A 20371-nucleotide genomic window follows, 5' to 3' on the forward strand; every position below is an offset into this window, starting at 1 on the left:
TTGATGGTTTTTGCGACTGCACTTGAAGAAACGTTCAAAGTTCTTGAAATGTTCCATATTGACTGACCTTCATGACTTAAAGTAACGATGGACTGTCATTTATCTTTGCTTATTTGAGCTGTTCTTGCCATAATATGGACTTGGTCTTTTACCAAATAGGGCTATCTTCTGTATACCCCCCCTTCTTGTCACAACACAACTGATTGGCTCAAACACATTAAGGAAAGAAATTCCACAAATTAACTTTTAAGAAGGCACACCTGTTAATTGAAATGCATTCCAGGTGACTACCTCATGAAGCTGGTTGAGAGAATGCCAAGAGTGTGCAAAGCTATCATCAAGGCAAAGGGTGGCTATTTGAAGAATCTCAAATATAAAATATATTTTGAATTGTTTAACACTTTTTTTGGTTACTACATGATTCCATATGTGTTATTTCATAGTTTTGATATCTTCACTATTATTCTACAATGTAAAAAATAGTAAAAATAAAGAACAATCCTTGAATGAGTAGATGTGTCCAAACTTTTGACTGGTAGTGTATATTTATTAAAATGTTAATATCATACAGTGGACACGTAAGCCTATAGAGCTATGCATGCAACGCCGTAATACATGCAGTGCTCAAATCTCTGACAGCTGAACTGTGAGGTGGACAATTACTGTTTTAGGAAAGTAGCCTACAAAACAATAAAAAATTGGCTATAAAGTTTTGCATATGCTACACATCGAAACACAAGGAATAGTATTTTTGTCATTTGTTATAGGCTGTTTTTAACGACACGTAAATGTAGCTCATTTGCCCAATATCCCTCGTTTATTGATGAGGGATACAGGTCGGATCTGAATGCATATGGAGGTCCGGTAAATTTCTCAAAAGTCCGGTAAATTAAATTCTTCCCTATCATGTTGTCCGGCGCTAAAATGTCCTAAAGGAAACTCTGAAATGGCATATTGTTTTTATGAAAATGTTAGAATATTCGCATGAAAATCTGTCGCCAATTGGATGGAAACCTAGCTAGTGCGCTAGTCCAGTGTCACTTTGATTATGCCTGCACATCATGATGGTTCACCAGCAGCCCCAAACGTCTAGATAAAGCTACCAGCCAAACAAGCTTGTAAGAATTGTACTTAAACTCCCCCCAAATACTCATGTGGAGGTTGAGCATGTTTTCGTCTCTATCTCTGTAATTTGTCTGTATCTATGTAATTATATATGTATTTATGTTTTTTAAAAATAGGGACCACAATGGAAATAAGTCCCCGACTTTATTGTGCAATCCCGGTCACTTTTACAAATCTTTGTGTATATGTATTTTTTTTACTGACAAATAAAATCAATCCAAACTGTGAAGCGGCCAAAAGGTTATGCTTGATCAGCATCCAGTGTTTTAGTAGAAAACTTGTTCTCTTTGAGATGAAAGCTTTTTATTAACCATTATACCACATATGACAACCATAAGGTCCATTATTGTGTATTTTATAAACCGTTTGGACGAGGACCTGGATCCTATGGCTCAGACCCAGTTTGGAAAAGTCTACGTTGTATAATCATGAACCTCTGTGTATACATGTTTTCTGTAAAACATTTAGAAATAGCGATAAATGTAGATGAACAATACATTGCTTACTTTAAAGCAAAAGTTAACCTTTGTAAGCTAGATATTTCTTGAACTGCAAAAAAAGCTCCCGGTTTTGTGGCGCCCACCTATGTTCCTGTGTTCAACTAGTAAGGCCTGATGAGCTGTGGCAGGTCTGGTCTGGCCAGCTGGCTAATGTTTTGAAGAACATAGCTAATAGCTAGCCTAGCTACACTGCTAGCTTGCTAACCACAGTCGGTCAACACAATATAAAAACATCGGAGAAAATAAAACACCATTATACGAGACAGTTTCAGGTGCTAGTAAAAGTCGAATATATGTAAATAGCTAAGTCGACGAGAAAATCCAACCGAAGCAGTGGGAAAAGGTAGGGACATGGTCGAGTATCGCTAATGTTAGCTAGTTAGGCCAATGCAATGCCTTGTTGGGGATGGTTGTCAACGCTAGCTCTTGCTTGAGTTGGACAAACGCTGGCACGTTAGCTAGCTAGTTTATTGGGAGACCGGTAGTTACAGATTGTAACACAAGATAATGTGATTTAACCCAAAATAGTATACTGGTAGTTACAGGCCTGGGTGTACAAAATGTCGTCAGAGATTTTTCAACTAACAACTTTAACCTGTTATATTGGCGATACTATCTTCGTCTTCCAGTAATGGCCCACATTTGTTGGGTTAAATCACATTATCTGGTTTAACAATCTGGAGTTAGGAGACAGGTAGTTAACTAGCATTTCAAAGTTTCATGACAGCCTGTTTTCGTTTTGTTTCTCTGTGTTTCAGTTTTAATGTCTGAACCCACACCACCAGTTGTTTTGCCATTAACGTTATGTTATGTTGTAACGTTAATTCTGTAAAACGAACAGATTTTCATTATTCATGCCACCAATGGCAACATTGTCATCAGCAGTTCATGGCTGTTAACAAATGAGAACTGCAGTGATAAGGTAACTAATAATACATACATACAATTTAGTTAGCTACTTAGCTACAAACATGGTTCTGTCATCAACAGCTGGATTTCATTATGCCATGTCAAGGTAAAGGTGTAGACTACAAGCTAGACTCCCCTCTAGACTACAGGCTGGCCACAGACACACTTTCATATGGCCTTTGCTTAGACCCTTTGGTGACTGAGACCAACAAACACCAGTGTGAAGGAGCGGGAGGAAGGCCTGATCTTTGAGATGACTGTCTACCCAAAGAATTCGGTGCAGATCTTATCTGCCCGGGAGTGTGGGGCCCGCGGCCTTGGCTCCCAGCGCCTCCTGCAGCAGCTTGTTGAAGAGAAGACCCGGCGGATGAAATGGCAGAGTCAGGTAAGGAGCATCCTTGGTGAGGCATGGATGGAAATCATGGAAATTGTGCAATGTAACAAGTTTAACTGAAATGAGTGGGGACTTTTTTTATGTTCTCTTTTTATTTGATTTTCCTCAGAAAGTGGAGTTGCCGGACAGCCCTCGTTCTACCTTCCTGTTGGCTTTTAGCCCGGACAGGTCAGAATGACGTCCCTTAAAATATTTTTTGTCTGGAGGAGGTAGAAAGACACCAAGACTGGAAGATTGTATGTTAACTGTTAATGTTTTCCTTTCATATAGGACCTTAATGGCCTCAACTCATGTCAACCACAACATTTATATCACAGAGGTTAAGACAGGGAAGTGTGTTCACTCTCTGTTGGGCCATCGCCGCACTCCTTGGTGTCTGACCTTTCACCCTACCATCCCTGGTTTGGTGGCTTCGGGATGTCTGGATGGAGAGGTTCGCATCTGGGACCTGCACGTGAGTGGCTGTCATCTTCTCATGCAAAGGAGCCACCATAGACTTAATTAGATGACTCATCTTTTGGAGATTCTCCTCGACTCCTCCTCCTCTCCTCCGTGACCTGGAAACCGATAAGTGGTTGAGGACGGTGTCAATTAATTAGTAGGCGAATGGAAGAGTTTGCGCACTTCCTTGATGCAATAGAGTATTCCACTCAGAGGCTAGAGCGGAAGTGTTTTAAAATCCGCCACACCCCCTTTGAATCAGCTGTTGTTTTCTCGAAGGAGAAAAGCATGCACACATTTAATAAGAATACGGCACTTATTATTTCTTATTCTTATTAACTATAAAATGTCTTGCACAACTATTTATATTTGTTTTTATCACTTTACACATTTATTTTGTGATTCCATCCCTGTAAATGTAATTTGCCTTATGGAGTGGGGAGTCTCATTTCACACAAGCTCATTTGTTCCCTCTACTCGCCTCCGCTCCTCGATTACCTTTGAACTTTTTCAAAAGCAGGACAAAGGAGAGGACACGAGGAGTTTAGCAAAACCAATTGAGATTCTCCATTTTTATCTGTCCCATCTTCAAGAGCACGGGCAGCGCCAGTGAGGCCATCTCTATTTTGAAGTAGTCAATTTTTTTAAAATAAGGTCTGTGTTTCGTGTAGGCTTACCCTGGCATGACGTTTTGATAACCGTGTAAATCTCTCAAGGACAAAGTGACTTATCAATATATACGCCTGTATTTATCCCCCCAAAATTAAATGCTAATTAGCTGCTGATGTGGCCATCATAAAGAACTACAAATGCCATGATGATCTGGACGAGACTGCCGAATCTAGGCAAAGGTAAGAATCTCTGGATTAACTATCTAATGTTAGCTAAATGTAGTAATTAATAAATTGTTAACATTTCTTTAAATTGACAATTCTGTGAACTGTCTTGTGCAATTTTTAAGTTGTCATAATACCTGTTAGCAAAGGTGTCAGCTAGAGATTATGTGCAGGAGCTTGCAGGGATTTGTAGTTTTGCATGATGTGTACTTTGATGCTAATTAGCATTTTTGAATCTGAGCGTAAATGAAGCAGAGTATATTGATAAAAGTCACCTTGTCCGAGAGAGATTTACACGGTTATCAAAACGTCACACCAGGGTAAGCCTACACGAAACACAGCCCTTTAAGTGTTTCTAAAATCCCCTATGGGGAAAAATGAATGGTGGAAAAACTATAGGAACCAATTCCCTGTTTGACTACTAGGTTTTATGGGTACTATGACACCTCCATTGTGGGGCTCTATGGCAGTATCCATGCAAAAACGGGTTATATCCAACTAGAGATCTCCAACTATCTCTGTGTGTGGTGCTGGTGTAGGTGTCCATGTACTCTCTTGCGTCATCACAAGTTTTACTCTTTACCAACCGATTTCCTTGCACTCGCTTGTGCATAATATTGTCACTAATCTTCTTCTTTTGTACATTGTGTGGCCCCACTGAATCCAAGGGTGGCAGTGAGAGCTGGTTCACTGAGAGCAATGCGGCCATTGCCTCCCTGGCCTTTCACCCTACTGCCCAGCTCCTTCTCATAGCAACAAACAATGAGGTTCACTTCTGGGACTGGAGTAGGAGGGAGCCATTTGCCCTGGTCAAGACTGCCAGCGAGACAGAGAGAGTCAGGTCTGACAGAAAGCTCAACCTTCTCGATCTCCCTATAATTTCCACAATGTTCGATTAGTTGACTTGTTGAAACTTTGCTGCAATATCTGAATTTGGAAACAGTCAAGATAATCTCAAAATGTATTTATAGCAAAATATACATAATGACACATGCGAATGCTCTGTTGCAGACTGGTGAGGTTTGACCCACTGGGTCATTACCTGTTGACCGCTATAGTGAATCCCTCTAACCAACAGGTGAGACTCTGTCTAATACTTTACATTATTTAAGGTCAGTTACATCATATCAAGAACATTGTGTTCCTGTTGTGTGCTTGTCAGCAGAGTGATGATGATTCTGAGGTTCCCATGGATAGCGTGGAGATGCCCCACTTTCGCCATCGATCCTTCCTACAGTCCCAACCGGTCCGCCGTACCCCCATTCTCCACAACTTCCTGCACATCCTGTCATCGAGGAACTCAGGCTCACAGTCTGAGGAGCAGCATCCTCCTGCGCCCGCTGCCGATAGTGCTGCTGACTCTCCTAGTCTTCCCTCTGGACGTTATTCCGCCCTGCGTAATCGTTCCCGACCCCCCTACCAGGGTTGTGTGCAACACCTTGGTATGGTTTGCTTCTGCAGTCGGTGCTCTGCCACCCGAGCCCCTTCACCAACTGGAGAGGACCCCTCTGACCCTGAGAGCCTGGAGGCCCAGTCCCATGCCTCCACCTTCTCCTCTGCTCGCACTGAGCCCCGGCAGCCATCTGAGCCTCGCTCCTCACACCGGCCCTCTGCCTTCAGCAGTGTGTACGGCAGTGCTAGAGGACACTCTTTACGCACTCCATCTTCAGGCCCTGGCCAGCGCAGCATCACAGGCCTTATAACCAACCAGGCCCAGGGCCACCAGCAGCCAGTCCGGGAGTGCTCTGGGCGACTGGCGGGGGCAGACTGGATGGGCAGCATGCTCAACATGCGGCCTGAGCGTAGTGGAGGTGTTGGGGTATCTCCACCCAGGACTAGTGCGTCCTCTGTCAGCCTGCTGTCTGTGCTGAGGCAACAGGAGGGCTCCTTTCAGTCGCCTGTCTACACCTCTGCCACAGAGGGAGGAAGCTTTCTCTCAACAGTAGTGAGCCCCCACACCAGTGGAAACAGCTCTGTAGATGGACCCAGCACTAGTAGTGGACACCACTCTCTTGGGGAGGGAGGGAGCAACAGCCCCACCTCTATCCGTAACGTGCTGCAGTGCAACTTGAATCGCTACTTCTTGGAGTATGATCGCATGCAGGAAATGGAGCAGTCAGGTGGTGCTGATGGAGAGAGCAGCCAAGAGCAACAGACGCGGGAGATGCTCAATAATAACATAGACTCTGAGCGACCTGTCACCCCTCATTATCTGCCCCCCGACAGCAGTGATGGTGGTTCTGGTCCCTCCCGCGGCCATATGAACCGCTGCAGGGTCTGCCACAACCTGTTCACGTTTAACCAAGGTACGCAGCGCTGGGAGCGCACCGGCCAGACCCCATCACAAGAGGAGGGGAGCCCCTCATGGCAGCCCCCAAGCCCCAACCCTGCCTTTCACACGATGAGGCAGACTGTGCTACAGGAGCCCCAGTCCTCTGACAGGAGACAGTCGGCACAGACACAGCCCAGTGCTGATGAACCTGGAGGGGACACGACCTTCCCTCACCGGGGAACCCCCAGCCCACAGAGAGAACAGGCGGTGGGGTTGGTGTATAACCAAGAGACAGGCCAGTGGGAGAGGGTTTACAGACAGTCTGCAAGTCCAAGTCCAGCAGTGAATGTACCACAAGAGGCCTTAAACCAAGAAATGCCTGACGAAAGCCCTGATGACGATTACCTGAGAAGGTGAGAGAATCGGGTGTTAAGTTCTGTGTTATCTATATTTTGTGCAATTTGTTAAATGAAAAACATTATTGATGCATAGCTTTTTCCAATATGCTGGAAGTAGCATGAATGGCCTGATGGCTGAACTCTGACTTTGAGGCAGTACCAGATGGAGGCAAGATGCAACATTCAACACTTATATCCTATAAGCTGCCAAGTCTGCCCTACCACAACACCTACACACCACCCCAAGTCACCCCATGCTTGTGTTATTAGTTTAATCATACAGGCAGACTTTGAATGTCTTGCTTTTGTGCTCATTCAAAGGTGCATCTCACATCAGTATCCCAGAAAAAAAAAAGATATCCCATAATATGGTAATATTTCCCCGCTATTTAAATTCATTTTTATTTTTGTTGATAAAAGGCGTTTTATAAACTTGTGCAGTCATTAGGGCTATTTTTTTGGTTAGGATGTCTGACAATTAAAGTATACATTTAGTTAAGTTTTGAGACAATGCTCTGCCTCCATGGCTTCCTCTTCTTGCTCATTAGCTGCTTGGCAGATGTGTCTTCTGGAGGGTTTTGTAATGCCTCCTTTGCAGTTTGCTTTGCCTCGACAGTAGTGGGCCTTACTTGGCCTGACTGTCTGTCAACTGCCCCACTGGCTACAGTCAGTGGAATGATTAGGCTTCGGCCTTCCCGGCCTTCCTGACCATCTTAGGTTGGCCCTCCTGAGTCTGACAGAGACTGAATCCAATGTCATGAGTATAACGCATAGATGGACTAAGCATCACAAAACACTTGAATTGTTTTAAGTAAGTAAGTAGTCTTGCATGAGTCTTGGCTTGTGTGTGCTGGAATGGCTCATAGGAGCAGGACCTTGTTTCTGTAGCTTGAGACAGCTTGATGTACAAGGACTCCCCTGGACAGGACGCTAGTCTATACAATGTGCCCAGTGATGTCGTCTTACGTCATACTTCCGTGTCCTGTCCCCTAATCTTTTGATTGTGCCTTTTCATACAGTAGTAGAGCTTTCTATTGGCTGATTCTAATACTTTCCAAGTGGGGAACTCGGACCTCATCTTCTACAAGTTTCCAAGTCGGAAATTTCAGAGTTGTATTGAGCGCAGCATTACCCCCAATCTCATTAATGCTGAGTTCCAAGCAGAGACACATCGGGACCCATTTTTTGAGTCTTTGGTATGACTCGGCCGGGGATCGAATTCCCAACCTTCCAATCAAAGGGCGGAGACAAGCTAATTTGTGATGGACCTGTAGAAGCAGGGCTGTCTCCGTGTTGCTCCTCAGTTTTCCACTTGGTGGCAGTATGGTACTGACTAGATATTTAGAGATGATTGCCAGGACAGCTCTGCCTCTCCTGTGGCAACTACCATTGACAATTTACTAGTTTCTAGAATAGGCATAGTTAGATTGGTTATGGAATTAGCATAGGTATTTGCTGTGAACACTTAGAAAATCAATTTAAAGAACAAGCCATCTTATTAGTATTCCCACAAAGTAGGAGGATATGATGGGCTCTGCACAACATGTCTGCTTGACCAATGGCAGCTACAGAACAAAAGGATGACATCTATTTTACATAGGCTTAGAAGGTAATTTGCCTGATGACTCAAACTGAATTCTTCCACTGGTCTATTGTTCGCTACATAATTCAGTCTGAGACTGCCATCAATGTGCTGTCGTTTGTGCTGACGTCAAAATGAGGGGTGTTGTACAAAACAAAGTCATCAGCGATTGGGTAATCTAAAACCAATCGGAGTCTCAAAGACAATGACGGATTTTCAAAATGCCACTTTACCCCACGTGTGTTCTGGCTCTAGCCCAACCCAGTATCTGGGACCAATCAGATGGTCTAGAATGGATTTCCATTCTACAAATCGTCGGGAAGGCACTCAGATCCAGACTCCTTGCGGAGAAGTAACTAACGTGTTTGGGCGTGGCGTAGCATTTGGCTAGAGCAAAGAGTTTGGGTAGCCAGGCAAGAAAGTAATGGAAATGGAAAAAGTGAAATATCCTAATATTTGCATAACATTTAGCTACAGTCATTGAAAACACACATGGTCATTGTTTTTTTCCCTCTCTCATTTTCCGTCTCGCCTCAATCCCAATCCATCCCCTGTGCCCTGGAAGGTTGCAATTAGCCTCTGTTTCAAGGGCAATGTTGTGAACTTTAACCATGTGAAGTTGCCCTTCCTGCCCAACCCCTCATTATCTAGCCTAATGTTGGGGCTTGGTGCGTGGAGAGCTCTCCTGCATCCCCAGGGTGCTGCTCTACTTTGTCTGACACAAGGCCAATGCATTGGGTCAAATCTGTAGAACGCCAAGAAGCGTCTGGAAAGCAAATGACCAAACTGAAGTTTGATTTAGATTCCAGTCTACCTCATAGACTCACAGCTGCAGGTCACCCTAAATGAAATATGTTCAAGGTTTTATGTGACTATAATAATGATTTTAGAGCTTTAGGCTACTTTGTGTTGTTGAGCCTACATGGGCACAATGGCTTGCTTTAAGCATTCAATGGGTTCTTTCTTTTGTGTCCACATTCTGAAGTCAACCTTCTTTAGGCAAAGCATTGATATAGCATATTAAAAGTGATTTAACAAAATGAATAAGGCTTGTATTAGGCTCTATTTATTGCAGTAAATGCTTTTTCAAGGAGAGGTGTTGGCTACTATATTCTTAGACATTTTCGGACTTGTTTCGAGCCCAAATGACTAGAGCAGTTGAGGTATAATTTAAAAAAAAGTTATAATTGAACAATTTTTGGCTAACCAAACTTTCCCCAAAGCCACTAAAGTATAAAGGCCATTGTTTTAATAGTTGCCTCACCATCCTCTGTATAGAAATGGCATTAAAGTCCCGGCTCAGTAAAAGACTGGACCAATTTAATGGGTTGTTACACAGGGCTGTGACATTTCATATCGCTATCATTTCTTACTTTATGTGCTGTCGATAATGGGCAAATGAATGTCCCTTAGGAATTTAATGAGACTTTTTAATGACTAAAATGGTGGTTAAAAAGACTATGATCCAATGAGCAGGCTAGCGAGGATGTAGATAAATGTGAATCTCAAGGAAGGGAATGCTTTGAGTTATTCCATTAATTTGGCTATTGTAGCCCTCACAGTAATGAGCACCTTGTTTTGTGACTTTGAGGTAAGGATTATGGCAGGAGGGTGGGAACTGCATGTTCAGTCTCATTAGCATGTCAGCCACATTGTAAATTATTCTAACTGGTTTTAATGTTGACAATGTTGGGCTAGCTGGCTGGCTAATGACTTGAAGTAGTCTGCACTGCATATGTGCTATTTTAAAACAAGTTTTGAATACAACAATTGTGTCTTTTGGGGCCCTAAAATGTCAAATTCAAGATTGAAATTGTCACGTCGTGTCTCTCCTTGCCACACACACATCCCTGAGCTTCTCTCTATAGTCTCCTTTAAGACGCTGCCAACTTCAATATGTTTGTTTTGTCAGGAATCTGACTCTATTTTAAACGTTTCAGATGAATGGCCTGAATAACATAACCTAAAGCCAGTCTTTCTCTATGAAACATCCAAACTCAAAACTGAGTTGATTGTCACGCAAAAGGAAGCACCTGATATGTAGGTTCTCTGGTGTGTTTGTGTTAATTGTGGAGGTATCCATTCTCTTCATTATACCTCTGAAAATTAACGAGATAGGAGAGAAACATTGTTTGGATGCATCAGTCACAGAAATGGCTCCTTTTTTTCACTGGAAAGCGGTTTAGACTAGTTGGTGGTAATGAATATGGGCTGATCATTAAACAACGGGTACAACAACTTTGTTTGTGGTGTTTTCCTTAGTGGAAATAAACATCTAACCATGCCCTTTGCTCTGTTTCTCTTTCATAGGAGGCTTTTGGAGTCATCTCATATGTCGCAGTCTCGATATGACATATCTGTCTCCCGGGACCATCCTATTTATCCAGATCCTGCCAGGTGAGTCTTGTGGCAAGTGGTCAGGGCTATTGATGTTTTACTTGAAGTATGTAATTCATGAGAATATTCACATTTTTCAACCAAGCATACTAGATTAGCATGTAGCATACACTACAAGGACCAACAATAAATTGCCACTTCGATAAATGGGGGTCTCAAACATAGATTCGCCCTCAGGTGGTTTGAGTAAAAATAAATAAAATAACATGACTAAAACCAAATCGAAACTGTGCAGAAATGATATTGGACCTACCTTTAGACAGTCTCTACACTGTCTGTCTATCAATCATTGAACATAAGGGAGACAGTCAGGAGCATTGACAATTCTAAAAACAATGGATAGAGCACCATTTTTGGCAAATTTTGATGGCAAGGAAATATAACACATTTTCAGTTCGGCCCTTCGGACCTCGTGTAGTGCTCTAACAGGTGCAGACAAGCCAGCAAACAAATGACAAATGTTCCCACTGTAAACATAATCATTTCAGTAGCTGCGTAGAGAACCAGGCTGGAAGCCTGGTGAAGTCTGGCCTAAATTAGCTAAAAAGGGGTGGAGACCTGGTCTAAATCTGATGCTTCATGTCGTAGAAATATTTGACTAAGAGATAATCAACTCAAAAATATCTCTCAAGACACCGGAGCTTGTGAATTCAAGAATTAGACTTTATTGCATAACAAAGCCTGAGCTTGCTCCATGGAACAACTGTCTCTCTCTGGCTTAGAGATCTCTTATATACACACATATGAAAAAAACATGCATACATTCCTAACTTATTTTAGTTCTGCCCCACCCTTCTTTCTCAACATCCAGCTGTTACACATTGTCCACTCCAAAATGTCATGAATGCTTTTTTCAATATGAAGCCTCTCATTCTATCATTCTATTGGCTGCGTGGCTTAGGCCCCTTCTTAAAAAAACGAATGTAATGCACACTGTTTGAGAGCCTCTGTGAAAGAACACATGCATTCATTTAAAACACAGCATATACTTCATGTCTATATTCCTTATTTAAGCATGTATCTGGATTATAAAATATCAAACATGTTTATTATATTTTACCTTTGGCATCTCCCTACATGTGCCATAATGATACATAAAATAATCCTATACTCACAACACGTCAAACCAATCAAATGCCTTGCTTGGGCGGAGCTTAAGACGCAGCTCTCCTTCAACAGTCGTGGGGGACCATTCCAGCGGACCATTCAAACCGTTTCGGCTAATACAAAATTCTTCAGACCTCAAAAGGAGGCGTGACAACGTTTTTGGAAGAATGGCTACGCGAGACTACCATTTCACCAACCTGTGCACACTTGTCTCTGTGGTTCTCAGGCAACAATATGTGATAGCATTGAACATTATATACTGTAAGACAAACTAGACTTTATAGCCTCAAGCATATGATGCTTACATTAAGTATTGTCAAAGGTCACTTCCCTTAACATCTGCCAGTTGGCTAGCCGTGTAGCATATATTGACTTTTTCTAATGCACGCAGTTCTTTGAAATACATTATCACTGTTATAAATGGAATTGGACCTGGTCGTCATTAAATATAAATGGAGCTAGGACATGGTATTTTCATGGTAATACATTTTTATACATTGCAGGCCTACACAGGTTGTGATGTTTCTTAGACCTTTGAGCAAAGTGTCCTACCTTTCTAATACTGCCTTGCTGAAGAGTGATGAATTACACCGGGTCTGCTCTGAGCCTGGTGGTTCTGAATTTAGTGTCTGGGATTGACTGCCAGCAGACCTCCAAGGTGGTGACCTTGTGAGGTGGAGAGTAGGGCCTAGTCCTCTCAGTAAAAACACATTCATCTAGGGACAGAGCTGCTCCGCTCAGGAACCAAGGTGCAATATTGAAAATCAACTTGTGACCCAGGGCAGGGACAAAATGATCAGTACAACCAACTTTTGGGAGAGAGTGGACACTTGACAATTGACTTCTCACTCTGTCGTCATTTTCTTTGACCTGTGATATTAAGCCTAACACCCTATCTAGTGGTGAGGATAGCGGCAACACTTCCCTCTCACCTCGTTATTCTGTCACTTAAATGTATTTAAACTTTATTTAGGCAGGGTGGAGTCCTGTTAAGACCAACGTCTTTTACATGGGCGCCATGCATGACAAACACTTACACAATCAAGGCAGCATAGGATCATAGAAAATACAGAAAGTACCAAACACAATCATAAACAACAACCACATTCCTCAGTAAAAAGAGGTCCTCAACCAACAATCAGAATTTCCCAAAGGCAAAAGGCATATTCAGACTGAATATAAGGATCAGTTAAAGTTTTTCTACTTTGAAAATCCAAATCTAGTTCCTCTTCCATTTAATATCCTCAAACATTCAAGAGTAAGACGCAGCCGAGGCCTATCTGCAAGAGTAACAGTTACAAATAGTTCCCACATGGAAACATTTCCCATTATGTTCTGGCCATGAACATTTTCTTACATGCTGGCAACCCTCCAATACAATGCATTGAGACAGCTAAAGTATCTGAAGTGAAAATGGGTCCTTTTATGGCCAGTTCCTAGAAAGCCTTTTCTAGGGAATTCCACAAATCATTTCCATTGAACATTGTGAGAAAGCCAGTGGGGCTTTGTAGGTGCCTTGTCATGTGTAATTTGCCAGTATGACTTGCAGCCAGGAAATAACTACATTTAAGAGTAAATGGTGTCCAAACTCGCATAATCTCTGCTGTTAACCTGTTTCAGAGCTTGACAGTGTCTTTGATAGTGTTTCCTCGTGGGCAGACCTCATAGATATACATGGCCACTGCTGTTCCTTCTCACCTCTGGAGTATTGGAAACTCTGTAGAAAATAACACTATCTCTTCCCAGTGCATTCTAAACTCCAGAGTAGAGATTTATGATTTAGTTTCTAGGATATCCAGTTATCAAAAGATGCTGTCCTGTAATGGAACCTGATTCCTTTATTTTGGCCATTTTGAACAGGTTTGACAGGTCTGTCACATCAGATTCATAAAGCTTCAGTGGAATTGATGGTAGATGTGACAAACTAATTTGTAGAGTCAATTTAGTATCACTTTTAATACTTGCCAGGTGTTGATTTATTTTCCCGTACTCGTTTTCATTTCCAATCCAGTATCTTCGTTGTAATCCAATTGCTGACTCTCTGGGCATATTGGTTACATGGTTGAATGCCATGCAATAACTTTTTGATTAATGTTACTCAGGTTTTTCCACCTATTCAAATAATTGTCCAGGCAGATTAACTCATTTGTGACATGAACAGCTATGCAGGGATGGCATAGCAGGGTACACTAATTTCAAGAAACATTATCTTAATACCAAAGTATTGCATGCTCATTGAGTCCTGGTAATACAATCAATGGGAAAGCTAGACTGAGGTGTGCACACAACTTGACTTGTGATAATTGCATGGATGGGTGTTGGTTTTGTAAAAAATCCCAATCTTCTACTAGTTATGTCATTTGGATGGACTTATCTATTTATGTCTGTGGAGTGTCAACATTGACTGTCCCAGACCACCTTGTCTGCTGTCAGCAGCACAAACTAACATGATTTGGCTATATCTCTTCCTTCACCTCTTCTGACTCTTGAACACATTGAATTAAATCTTAATACTGTAGTCTGTGGCCCTAGCCCATAACTTCCCAGTTTAGGCTATTATTTACAGTATCTAACAACATCCATTTTCCTCGATCTGGGTACTCCGACTAGGCTGTAGATATACCATACAAGCTTTCAGATTCCAAAACAATTTCTACACAATGTTCTCAGTTTAGCGAATCCTGATGAAGACAATTTATAGTTTTAGTATTTACACTGAACAAAAATAGATTTTACTCAATTACATTTCATGTAAGGAACTCAGTCAATTTAAATACATTCATTAGGCCCTAATCTATGGATTTCACATGACCTGGGAATACAGATATGCATCTGTATACCTTAATTTAAAAAAAGTTACGGCCGTGGATCAGAAAACCAGTCAGTATCTGGTGTGACCACCATTTGCTTCATGCAGCGCGACACATCTCCTTCGCATAGAGTTGATCAGGCTGTTGATTGTGGAATGTTGTCCCACTCCTCTTCAATGGCTGTGCGAAGTTGCTGGATATTATCTGGAACTGGAATACGCTGTCGTACACGTCGATCCAGAGCATCCCAAACAGGCCATGAAAGAACTGGGACATTTTCAGCTTCCAGGAATTATGTCTGCTATCTGCCCGGTACAGTTGAAACCGGGATTCACCCGTCAAGAGCACACTCCAGCGTGCCAGTGGCCATCGAAGGTGAACATTTGCCCACTGAAGTCGGTTATGACGCCGAAATGCAGTCAGGTCAAGACCCTGGTGAGGACGACGAGCACGCAGATGAGCTTCCCTTAGACGGTTTCTGACAGTGTGTGCAGAAATTCAACGATCCTGCAGGTGAAAAAGCCGGGTATGGAGGTCCGGGGCTGGCGTGGTTACAGGTAGTCTGCGGTTGTGAGGCTGGTTGGACGTACTGCCAAATTCTGTCAAACGACATTGGAGGCGGCTTATGGTAGAGAAATTAACATTCAAGTCTCTGGCAACAGCTCTGATGGACATTCCTGCAGTCAGCATGCCAATTGCACGCTCCTCAAAACATCTGTGGCATTGTGTTGTGTGACACAACTGCACATTTTAGAGTGACCTTTTGTCCCCAGCACAAGGTGTATCTGTGTAATGATCATGCTGTTTAATCAGCTTCTTGATATGCCACACCTGTCAAGTGGATGGATTATCTTGGTAAAGGAGAAATGCTCACTAATAGGGATGTAAACAAATTTGTGCACACAATTTGAGAGAAATAAGCTTTTTGTGCGTATGGAAAATGTATGGAATCTTTTATTTTAGCTCATGAAACATGGGACCAACACTTTACATGTTGCGTTTATATTTTTGTTCATTGTATTAAAAAAACTGTCCAGCATGCTTTAATTGCAGACATATACAGTCGTGGTCAAACGTTTTGAGAATGACACAAGTATTGGTCTTCACAAAGTTTGCTGCTTCAGTGTTTTTAGATATTTTTGTCAGATGTTGCTATGGTATACTGAAGTATAATTACAAGCATTCCATAAGTGTCAAAGGCTTTTATTGACAATTACATGAAGTTTATGCAAAGAGTCAGTGTTGACCCTTCTTTTTCAAGACCTCTGCAATCCGCCCTGGCATGCTGTCAATTAACTTCTGGGCCACATCCTGACTGATGGCAGCCCATTCTTGCATAATCAATGCTTGGAGTTTGTCAGAATTTGTGGGTTTTTGTTTGTCCACCCGCCTCTTGAGGATCGACCACAAGTTCTCAATGGGATTAAGGTCTGGGGAGTTTCCTGGCCATGGACCCAAAATTTTGATGTTTTGTTCCCCGAGCCACTTAGTTATCACTTTTGCCTTATGGCAAGGTGCTCCATCATGCTGGAAAAGGCATTGGTCGTCACCAACCGCATTGGTCGTCACCTGTTCTTGGATGGTTGGGAGAAGTTGCTCTCGGAGGATGTGTTGGTACCATTCTTTATTCATGGCTGTGTTCTTAGGCAAAATTGTGAGTGAGCCCACTCCCTTGGCTGAGAAGCAACCCCACACATGAATGGTCTCAGGATGCTTTACTGTTGGCATGACACAGGACTTATGGTAGCGCTCACCTTGTCTTCTCCGGACAAGCTTTTTTCCGGATGCCCCAAACAATCGGAAAGGGGATTCATCAGAGAAAATGAATAATTGGTTGATTTAGGTGCAATCTTACTAGCAGCAATATCCTTGCCTGTGAAGCCCTTTTTGTGCAAAGCAATGATGACGGCACGTTTTTCCTTGCAGGTAACCATGGTTAACAGAGGAAGAACAATGATTTCAAGCACCACCCTCCTTTTAAAGCTTCCAGTCTGTTGTTCTAACTCAATCAGCATGACCAAGTGATCTCCAGCCTTGTCCTCGTCAACACTCTCACCTGTGTTAACGAGATAATCACTGACATGATGTCAGCTGGTCCTTTTGTGGCAGGGCTGGAATGCAGTGGAAATGTTTTTTTGGGATTAAATTCATTTTCATGGCAAAGAGGGACTTTGCAATTCATCTGTTCACTCTTCATAACATTCTGGAGTATATGTAAATTGCCATCATAAAAACTGAGGCAGCAGACTTTGTGAAAATTAATATTTGTCATTCTCAAACTTTTGACCATGACTGAGTGTACAAAACATTAGGAACACCTGCTCTTTCCGTGACGTAGACTGACCAGGTTAATCACTTGATGTCACTTGTTAAATCCACTTTAATCAGTGTAGATAAAGGGGAGGAGACTGATTTTTAAGCCTTGAGACAATTGAGACATGGATTGTATATGTGCCATTCAGAGGGTGAATGGGCAAGACAAAATATTTAAGTGCCTTTGAACAGGGTACGGTAGTAGGTGCCAGGCACACTGGTTTGAGTGTGTCAAGAACTGCAATGCTGCTGGGTTTTTCACGCTCAACTGTTTCCCGTGTGTATCAAGAATGGTCCACCACCCAAAGGACATCCAGCCAACTTGACACAACAGTGGAAAGAATTGGAGTCAACATGGGCCAGCATCCCTGTGGAATGCTTTTGACACCTTGTAGAGTTCATGCCCCGACTAATTGAGTCAAATTATAATATATATATATATATATATATATATATATTTTTTTTTTATGACAAAATGAGTAGAATTTGTTGAAATTAGTTAGAAATACGCCAAATTTCAATTAGGGCTCCCAAAAGGCTAGGGCCGGCTCTGACTGCGTGTGTGTGGTTATGGATGTGGGTACACAGACCCGTGAGCCAATGCGGCCCCTCGTGATGAGTTCAGATTTTTTTGTGGCCCCTACCCCCATCAGTTTCCCAGCCCTGGTCTATAGTCTTCCAATGTGGTGTAACTCACTGGATCTCAGCTGCCTATATACTCTGAGCTCTGTTTACATGGGGAGCACTCTGTGTTCAGTTAGCTTCCGAGCTGCCCTCCCTGTGTAGGTTTAGTGCTGTGGTACCGGAGTGCAGCTCAAGGCTTATCCACTTGGATCAGTCAGTAATTGAACCACATTGTAACTATGGCCCTGAGAGTTGAAGCATGGAAGAGAGGGAAGTTTACTTTGTTTTTTAGAGAAGCCTGCTCCATCTTTACCATATGTGGGCTCTTGACAATACATGGTCTTGGGTTTGTTCAGTTTTTTCTGGTATTAGCACTGCTTTCTGCTTGGTTTGCTTGATTTTATTTGTCAGTTCAAACAAATACATATCTACACAGTGCATACAAAAAAAAAACGTGACTGGGATAGCACAATAAAGTCAGGCTTATTTCCATTGTGGTCTATTGCAGGTAGCTTAGTGGGTAAGAGCGTTGTGCCAGTAACCAAAAGGTCGCTGGTTCTAATCCCCGAGCCGACTAGGTGAAAAATCTGTCGATGTGCCCTTAAGCAAGGCACTTAACCCTAATTGCTCCTGTAAGTCGCTCTGGATAAGAGCGTCTGCTAAATGACTAAAATGTAAATGTAAAATATTGCCTTTGGGTTATCTGATCACCATTGATTTTAGTTGTGTGTCCTTGCTGTGTTCACAGGTTGTCCCCTGCTGCATATTACGCCCAGCGGATGATTCAGTACTTATCTCGGCGGGACAGCATTCGCCAACGATCACTGCGCTACCAGAGCCGACTGCGGCCTCTCTCATCCACCTTGGACAGCCCAGGAAACAACTCCTCCCCCTCCATTGAGAACAATGAGGTGGACTTTGAGGAGTTTGAGTGAGTTGTCTTCTACCTACAACATCCAATGCCTTTTGTATCCCTTGACTATTGTTCATGAAGACATTTACAGAACCCATTATGATAAAACATCCTATAATTGTCGAGAGCTTTGGGATTTATTCCACAAAAAGCACTATCAATGGAATAATTAGCATAAAACCATACCATAGCAGAATGCTGTGATTTTCTGTCAGTGGATTTTGCTGTGAAGTTGGTGTCAGAGGGGAGGCACCATTGCCAATGGTTGAGAGAAATGAATTCCCTGCATTATGCCTCCACACGCCCTCGGTATGATCTGGAATGCATAATGACTGACTAACAAAGCCGCAGTAGAAAAACACTCCTACCAAAATAACTTGCATATCGAATGCCTGAGTTTTCTTTCCCCTTTAATGTGTACATGTTAATTGCCTCTGTCCTGGCTATGATAAAGGTGCAGGGGGATGGTGTTGCTTGCAGGGCCATGATACTCCAGGGTCAGTGGTTTGGAACACTCAAACGCTCCCAGGACTTATACTTTGTACTGTAGCATCTTTGGCCGAATGAGGTCAAAGGAATTCCCCTGGCGCTATTTCTCTCCAGCAATTAAGGACATCTTTTATATAATGATAAGAACTGTTTGTCAGAATGAACAACGAAGTTATTTTGTCACTCTATCAACTATTTTAGAATGCCAGTTATTGTCCATTGGGTTGGATTCAGAGTTACATCAAACCAGCTAGGACATTTTCCTACAGTATGTAAACGGTCCAATCTCCATGTTGCTAGTTATAACTGGGTCATTGCATGGTGTGGCGTCAGCTCCTCATCAGTGTGAGACCGTGTCTGTTCTCTTCAGACAAGATTAGACATGTGCTGCCACCCTGTCGTTCATTATTGAGCCTGGTGGGATTTAGGGAATTATAACAAGACGACATCCCCTTATCCCCCATTCCAGATTTAGGCTTCTCCTTCCCAATTGTTTTAGATGATTGGCGTGGATCAGAACTTTGCAGCCATAGTGAGGGCAATTAACAGTATGGGGGATGGGTCCATGCATCACAGACACAACGCTGTTGTTCGTTGAAGAGAGGGGGGTCTCAGATTTCTTGGGGTGTGACGTTTCTCAACTCTCAATGAGTGATTGGCACCGTTTTAAAACCCAAAGTTTGTGGTACAGTATGTCTTTGAGATGCGGAGCCTCGTGCACGTTGGCCATTTTGCAGTCCGTGCTAGTACCACTGGAAAGTTTTTAGGACGTTAAATGTACAGTTAGATTGATCAATTACACGGCTAACTATGAGCAATATTTACAATTAGCGATCTAGCTAATGTGTTTTGTGTTTTCACTTCCTCGGGTGGTGAATTAGCCCCAAATGAATTAGCCTATTAGCTAGTACACAAAATCATGTAGGCAAATGGATCTCTATTGAGCAAAAAAATATGAAATGTCTGGAGCCCTATTGTGACAGTAAAATATAGCAACAATAGCCTAATTGTTAACCCAAAATTAATGACCAAAACTGGTTTACTGTTGGTTGCACATCAAAATTACTTGAATCATGCATTCCTGCTTGGAAATGTAAAAAAATACAAAAAACATAAGCACTGCGAAGGACTTTATAAGATGATGAGTATTTTTTCTATTGCGTTACACAAAATGTTGGTGCGACCAAATCATGGGCTGGTGCCACCAACTAAAAAAGTTAGTGGAACCAGTACCACCAGGTAAAACGTTAGCCTGGAGCCC

At 42.5% G+C, this 20371-nt stretch overlaps 1 protein-coding gene across 4 annotated transcripts in view; it reads left to right on the top strand.

Moving 5' to 3' along the window:
* Positions 1-1726: 1726 nt before the first annotated feature.
* LOC121573308 (activating molecule in BECN1-regulated autophagy protein 1) overlaps positions 1727-20371 on the top strand; it is a 91424-nt gene continuing 72779 nt past the window's right edge. Inside the window, exons 1-10 of one of the 4 annotated variants that reach the window (XM_045214006.1) lie at positions 1727-1968; positions 2384-2547; positions 2722-2919; positions 3038-3096; positions 3199-3382; positions 4874-5046; positions 5217-5283; positions 5368-6890; positions 10768-10854; positions 18457-18639. In XM_045214006.1, the coding sequence (XP_045069941.1) occupies positions 2788-2919; positions 3038-3096; positions 3199-3382; positions 4874-5046; positions 5217-5283; positions 5368-6890; positions 10768-10854; positions 18457-18639 (2408 nt within the window). In that variant the 5' untranslated portion in view covers positions 1727-1968; positions 2384-2547; positions 2722-2787. Of the gene's footprint in view, positions 1969-2017; positions 2920-3037; positions 3097-3198; positions 3383-4873; positions 5047-5216; positions 5284-5367; positions 6891-10767; positions 10855-18456; positions 18640-20371 lie in introns of those variants that run through there. The other 3 variants (XM_045214004.1, XM_045214008.1, XM_045214005.1) reach the window with 3 other exon arrangements.

This window comes from Coregonus clupeaformis, unplaced genomic scaffold, assembly GCF_020615455.1.
Source record: "Coregonus clupeaformis isolate EN_2021a unplaced genomic scaffold, ASM2061545v1 scaf0180, whole genome shotgun sequence".
NCBI classification, from domain to species: Eukaryota; Metazoa; Chordata; class Actinopteri; order Salmoniformes; family Salmonidae; genus Coregonus; species Coregonus clupeaformis.